Source organism: Equus przewalskii, chromosome 1, assembly GCF_037783145.1.
Source record: "Equus przewalskii isolate Varuska chromosome 1, EquPr2, whole genome shotgun sequence".
Classification (NCBI taxonomy): domain Eukaryota; kingdom Metazoa; phylum Chordata; class Mammalia; order Perissodactyla; family Equidae; genus Equus; species Equus przewalskii.
In genome coordinates, this window is record NC_091831.1 from 106,415,447 (window position 1) to 106,422,576 (window position 7,130).

The 7,130-nt window shown below is 55.1% G+C and overlaps 1 protein-coding gene across 3 annotated transcripts in view; it reads left to right on the plus strand.

Moving 5' to 3' along the window:
* LRRK1 (leucine rich repeat kinase 1) overlaps window positions 1–4,632 on the plus strand; it is a 121,204-nt gene extending 116,572 nt beyond the window's left edge. For 2 of the 3 annotated variants that reach the window (XM_070620299.1, XM_070620316.1), the window contains 3 exons: window positions 44–897; window positions 1,301–1,402; window positions 3,204–4,632. In XM_070620299.1, the coding sequence (XP_070476400.1) occupies window positions 44–897; window positions 1,301–1,402; window positions 3,204–3,381 (1,134 nt within the window). In that variant the 3' untranslated portion in view covers window positions 3,382–4,632. The remainder of the gene's footprint in view (window positions 1–43; window positions 898–1,300; window positions 1,403–3,203) is intronic. The other variant, XM_070620307.1, reaches the window with a different exon arrangement.
* The last annotated feature ends 2,498 nt before the right edge of the window (window positions 4,633–7,130 follow it).

A 7,130-nucleotide genomic window follows, 5' to 3' on the forward strand; every position in this document is an offset into this window, starting at 1 on the left:
TGCATGAGACGAAAGAGCATCACCTGTGCCTGTCTTCTCCCAGCAGAATTCCTACCTGGTGCTGGCGGGTCTGGCTGACGGGCTTGTGGCAGTGTTTCCAGTGGTGCGGGGTATCCCAGATGACAGCTGTTCCTACCTGTGCTCACACACAGCCAACAGGTCCAAGTTCAGCATCCCAGACGAAGATGCACGGCAGAACCCCTACCCCGTGAAGGCCATGGAGGTGGTCAACAGTGGGTCCGAGGTCTGGTACAGCAATGGGCCAGGCCTGCTGATCATCAACTGTGCGGCCCTGGAGATCAGCAGGCGGCTGGAACCCTACTCGGCCCCTTCAGTGGTCACGTCAGTCGTGTGCAGCTCTGAGTGCACGGGGGAGGAGGTGGTCTGGTGCCTGGACGACAAGGCCAACTCCTTGGTGATGTACCATTCAGCCACCTACCAGCTGTGTGCCCGGTACTTCTGCGGGGACCCTAGTCCCCTCAGGGACATGTTTCCTGTGCGCCCATTGGGCCCAGAGTCCCCAGACAGCCACGTGGCCAGCCTGAAGGAGCCAGAGGGGGACTTCATCGCGGACGTGAGCATCATGTACAGCGAGGAGCTGGGCACACAGATCCTGACCCACCAGGACTCGCTGACTGACTACTGCTCCATGTCCTCCTACTCCTCGTCCCCACCCCACCGGGTCCCCATGTCCTCCTCAAGCCTGCCCTGCTCCCCAGCAAGCTCCTCCAGCGTGCCTTTCTCCACCGACTACGAGGACTCTGAGCGGCTGCACGGGCCCACCGGGGGTTCCGACAGGTCTGAGCACGACCTGACCCCTGTGGATGGGGAGGCCTTCAGCCAGCACCTGCAGGCTGTGAAGGTCCTTGCCGTGAAAGATGTCATCTGGGTCCCCAGGTAGGTTTCCCGGCAGGGGGTGCACTCCTGTGCTGCCACTGGTCCTACCTTGAGGGCAGGGCGAACGGAGTTTTCAGCCACTGTCGAGATCCATCCATCGGGAGCTGTTTCCTCTACTCTGGGATCTGGAGGGCTCTCTTTAGCAAATCTAGAAGGGCTGCACTAAAGCTCATCTTCCCACCAGAGAGCTAGGGCAGCACAGAGGAGAGCCGAGGTCAACCTTGATCGGTCAAGTTTCCTCCTTGGAGAGGGCCTCTCCGCCCGGCTTCGGGGCCCTCTGGAAACTCAATCCATTCACAGAAACTGCACGTTTGTGCTGAGCCTTTCTGCACACTGGTTCCATTTCCCCAGGGGAGCACAGCCCTGGACAAGACGCTTCCCCTTCTTGGTTTTGGTTTCTTAGGCGCGGTGGAGATGTTATCGTCATTGGCCTGGAGAAGGATTCAGGCAGCCAGAGGGGACGAGTCATTGCCGTCTTAAAAGCCCGCGAGCTGACTCCGCATGGGTAAGACAGAGGGCAACTCCCTTAGGACCTGGGGCATGGCTGGTGGGGAATCTAGGTCCCATTGCCACATCCCTGCACAATGGCCTCCCACCCGTCTGTCCTCCACAAATAAACGTTGCATCCACCAAAGTGGCCATAAGGCAGAGAAGGAGCAAGATGGGATCCTCCAGGCAGCTCCCAGGGGCTCAGCAAATACCAGCTGAACCACGCTTCAGCCCCTGGTTACGGCTGCCTGTTTCTGGCGTACCCAGCATGCCTATGTACCAAGCGCCCTGCCTGGAGTATGTCTCCACAACCAGAGTTCAGGTGCAATTGAAATAGGGAGCGAGGTAATTCACTGTCCTTCTTGCAGAGCAGGAGAGCCCTTCCTGAGGTGCCCCACCTGCCCAGACAGCACTGAGTGGGGCCACATGGGCTAGCATATCTACCCCTCGCCGTGCCCCAGCCTTGGCTCAGCCATGCCTTCGTACCCATCTGCTGGGGTCTCCTACCGGGAGGCAGGCCAGATTCCACTGTGAGAGTCATTCTGGGCAGGACAGCCTTCCTGGACATGGTCTGAATGGCTGTGGAGATGGGAGGCTGGTGTTGGGTGGTGTTCCCAGAATCCTCTGGCAGCTGGCAATGTCTGCACCCCTCACTTTGTCTGCCCAGCCCCATATGGTAAGTCTCCCTTATGGAGAAATCCCATTCAGCCTGTTTCCCCTAGAGCAGGAAAATGACAGAGGAAACATCTACAGCAGTTCCCCTTGCCCGAGTCGCTGGGGCCCCTGACCCTTGCCCTGCCACTGATTCTAGAAACAAGCTCTGAGTTTGCTGCTGAGCCCTGGCTGAGTTTGTGGGTGGCAGCCTTGGGCTGAAATAGTTCCCAGAGTGAAGGTCATGCTTCTGGGAGAGCAGATGGGTCTATAAGCCCCAGGCCCGTTGACTTCAGAGCGCCCACCATTAGTGTCCCTGAATTTTTTCCTGGTATTGTTTTTCCTATTCAGCCCCCAAAGGCAGGTTTACCAAGAGCCAGGCATACTCGCTGTAGGGAGAGAGCAGGCCAGGTGGCCAGAAAAGAGGGTCATAGCCTGAGCCCACCAGCTTTTTGAGACATGTCTCCAATGTTGATTCCTGAGTGCCCGCCATGCGCAAGGCCCTGCAAGGCCCCAGGGAGGCAGAGGCCCCAGACATCCTGGTTTACATGCTGGCCTTGGTGCCAGGTACCAGGGGAGGAGGTGAAGGCAGGGAGTAGGCTGCACAACCTGGTGGAGGCCCTGAGAAGCTTGTGGACATGCACAAATCATGCAAAACAACCTAGAGCCTCAAGAAAAGCACTTATAGTTAGGACTTGTTGGCACAGGTTTCCTGCCTGATCTGTTACCCTGTTTTTCCTAAGCGTGTGGAAACTTAGAATGAGGGAAGAATTGCGCCCGAGCTGATGATGGGGGCAGTGAGCTAAGGCTCACCATCCATCAGGGCCATTGACGAGCAGGAATCAGAGTCGATTTTATTTTCTGGACACTTAGGGGTCTGCGTCCAGTTACAGAGGTGACCTGTTCAGATTGCATCAGTGGCCTTCCGAGGAGTCAGTCCCTTACACACAATCCCCGTGAATGCCTTGGCCCTTCAGACCTTAGAAAGCCTCTGCCCACAGGCTGGACCAGCAGGGAGACGCAGGGCATCAGAGCACGTTGGTGGTGCCAGCCTGGGCTGCACGACGCCTCCCTTAGCGAGGCTCCTGAGAAGGTGCGGGGCAAGGGTCCCGGCCCCGACAGAGTAGGGACCCCTGTGAGTTTTCTCAGACCCCTCCTCTCTGCAGGGTGCTCATGGATGCGGCCGTGGTGGCAAAGGACACAGTTGTGTGCGGCTTTGAGAACGAAAACATGGAGTGGTGCCTGGCTGTCTGGCGGGGCTGGGGCACCAGGGAGTTTGATGTTTTCTACCAGTCCTACGAGGAGCTGGGCCGGCTGGAGGCTTGCATGCGGAAGAGAAGGTAATTCCTGTGGAATGACAGTGGCTCGGAGTTGGCCCAGCCGGGCCAGTGGCCTGACCCCTCCACCTGCAGCGCAGCCCTCTGAGGACCCAGAAGATGGACCAGATTCTCCCATCAACCACGTGCTGCTAAGAAATGCTGAGAAGTGACCACCCTGGTGGTGGTTCGGGGGTTCTCTGCTTCTCCAGGACAGTTACCTGGAGACCCCCATTCCCCCACTGCTGGTTTTACACCCCAAGGGAAGACGATGGGGTCTGGTTGGCAGAAACTCCCTCTGCCTCCTCCATCCACTTCCAAGAGTAGGGGGGGGACCCCATTCGGGACTGGGTCACACAAAGGGGAGGCTGGCCTTCCCAGTATAAAGGGTCTGCCCATTTTCCTCCCCAGGTCTGGGATGGAATTACACTCAAGGCTCTCAGTTGGGGAACAGTTCGGGGCAGGGTGAGAGGAGGGCCGTGACCCCTGCCCCTTCTCCCCTCGGCCCCCAAGCTCTCAGCACATTTCACAAGATCCTGAGTCCCCGGGGCCCAGGGCTCCGCTTGGGCAAGCTGAGATCAGATGTCTCCCGCTTAGGAAAGTCTGTGTGAGAAACTCTCAGAAGGACCCTCGGCAAGGAGCACTGCCCAATCTGGGGATGAATGGGTTCCTTTAAGTGACACAGCCGAAAGCCAAGGCTAGCTCAGTGCCGAGAACACCGGCTCAGCCTTCATGTCCTCCTGCCGACAAAAGGAAGGAGAATTTGAGTCGGCAGGGCCGGAGAAGGGGCCTTGTGTTTATAGCTTTGTAAAATAAACTCGGACGCAGCTGGAGCACAAGCCCCGTTTGTTTGCACATAATAATCTTGTTTATCATTTTAACAAATTAAGAGTATCTCAGTGGTCAGGCCTCTGGTTGTGAAATCACATCGTATGGGGCTTATACCAAATTATGTATTTGCTAGACATTTACTACACACATGTAGAGCAGAGATAAAAAGGAAACTGTTAAGGGGGGTTTATAGGTCCCACGACACAAATTTTTATAAGTTACACGCACACACTCATACACACACACACACACACACACACACACACGTATCCACCTCGTTACAAGAGTCACCATTTGACCCAGAACAGGGGTTTGAATGTGAGATCATACTCCAGTTCAAGTTGTTGACCTTTTTCTAAAATTAAATTATAAAAATCCAACTTAAGATTTGCTGGGGTATGCGGGCAAATATGATTCCTTTTATCTGAAAATAAACAGAGTCTCTCAAGAATGGAGTCATGGCCTCCGTCTGTAAAGTGCTTGTAATTACCACACAGGCTCCATCCCGCCCAGGCCCACCATGGCCCAGCGTGATGGCTGCCCCTCCCTGGCCCACAGCTGCTCCCGTGCAGGCTGCCCACAGCAGTTCCCGTGGGCAGAGATGGCCGCTTTGTCAGGCCCCCCGCTTCCTTTTACTAGCCTGGGCACCGACTTCCGGGGGGCCGAGGGTCTATGCCTCCTGCCCACTTCACCACCGTCCCCACCCTGCTCCTTCAGCAGTGCTCTGCGCCTCTTCTCATCCCAGCACCCCTCAGCTGCCCAGTTAACCCCCCAAATGCCAACTGGATCCTGTCCCTCCCATACCCCACACCTGCGCTCTCCATCACCTGCAGCCAGGCTGCTCTGCCCACACTCAAGGCTGCCACGATCCGGTCCCCACCCGCCTTTCTGACCTCACCTCCTCCTGTCCCTGAGCAAAGCCCGGCCCCAGGCCCAAGCTGCTGGGGGAGAGGCCCACATTCAGCCCATGGCCTCCCAGAGCCAGCTTGGGGAACGTCTTCCCAAAAGTTAGAAACCAGACAGGAAATGGTTAATGAACTTGCCTACATAAAAATTAGAAACTTACGTGGAAAAACTGTCACAAAGTCAAAAGATGAACAGTCAACTGGGAAAAAATATTTGTGGCAAATGAGAGACAAATAGCTCATTTATCTTGTATCCAAAGAGTTTTTACATCTCAATAAAAAAGAGAAAACCCACTAGGAAAACAGCGGACACGAGTGAGCAACTGAACCGCAAAGACAGGCCCATAACCATCAACACTCAACCTCAGCCAGCAGTGAGGAGATAGTCACAAAACAGCAATCAACTGCCGTTTACTACCCTCGTGTTGGCAAATGTTAAATAGTCATCAATTACTTACTTAACACCTACTAAGTGTCAGGCACTGTCCCTGGGACACAGTGATAATCTAACAGACAAGAATCTCTGCTTTTAGGAGCTCACTTCTAGTGGATGGAGATGACAACGAACACACAAATGAGATGATGGAGCTAGGAGACCATAAAGACCATAAAGTCGGGAAGTCAGGAGCTAATGACTGAGGGGGCTGCTGCATTTAGCTGAGGCTGGGCAAGGCATGAGGAGGTACCACTTGAGAATGGTGAAGAGAGACAGAGGCATGTGGAGATCTGAGGGCACTAGGTGGAAGGACCCACATATGCAAAGGCCCTGTGGTGGGAATAAGCTGCTGTGTGGGAGGGATGAATGAAAGTCTGGCGTGGCTGGAGTGTTGTGAAGAAGGGGTGCTCAGGGGCTGGCTAGGCACCTCACTATAGGCATGGGTCCCCGGCAAAGCTATTGGCAGTTTTAAACAGGGGTGTTAGATGGTTGTCTTTAAAAATCACTTTGACTGCTCAGTAGAAGATGGACTGAAAGGAAGGCAGTCTACCTTGGGCCCACCCCTTAGAGGGCATTTTGACTGTATCCATAAAATTTCAGATGCACTTAAACTTTGATCTAGCAGTCCCACTAAGTATTTGACCCCGACATATCTGGAAAATGCCCAAAGATACAGAACAAGAATGTCATTGCAGCGTCGCTTATAATGGCCCCAATATATAACGGTCTCAGTTATATATTGAGGAGACAACCTAGACCTCTATCAAGAAGTAAGTCAGAATGCCTGTACCTCCAACAATGGCACACTCTGCAGCCCTCCGGGGCGGTGCTGACAGTGCTGGTCTGAAAGGTTCTCTGAGGTATAATAAAGGCATTGATTTTCTAGAAAGCAACTTGCAGTGTGGTGTGTATAGAGTTACTTTTACGTAAAAAATGTCATACAGCTACATAGGTGTGCACGGGGGAAATATCCCGAAGGATGCCCAGGGCTCTGGTGGACACTAGTTGCCGCTGGGGAGGAGAATCCTGGGCTGGCCCAGAGGAGTGGGCCCTTTGTTTTCATCTTCCTCTCTGCCTGTTCAGATTGTATACAGGCCTCTTTACGGAGGTAAACCAGGCTGGGAGGGACTTCTGCCCCGGACCCCAGGAAGGATGCCCTTGGCCTGGCCTTGCTGTCCAGAGGTAATAACAGGAAGTCCCCCTCTGTCCACCACTCTCCTCCGTGGGGGCAGCTGACCCCCCTGGCGGCTATCAGGTCTCAGGGACAGGGACAATAATCTGTCACATCCACCCGACCACGTGGCCTGGCTCAACCAGAACCCACCCTAGCTGTCTCTGGGATGCAGGCAGAGAGTCCCAGGCCAAGGTGGACGTGCAAAGAGGGGCACGGGCAGGAGGGGCTGGGGACAGTCAGCAAAGGTAGGTGGGCTCTGACCCTAGTCTGCCCCTAGCCCCAACGTTGAGAGCACCCACAGCCCCCAGCAGACGGCAGCCAGCCTCCTCCCACCCACACCCTGCACCTGGGAAAGCAGCAGCCTTTCTGATGACTGGTCACTGGCTGGACCACCACCCACTTCCAGGGCCACTGACTGCTTGGGCCTGCAG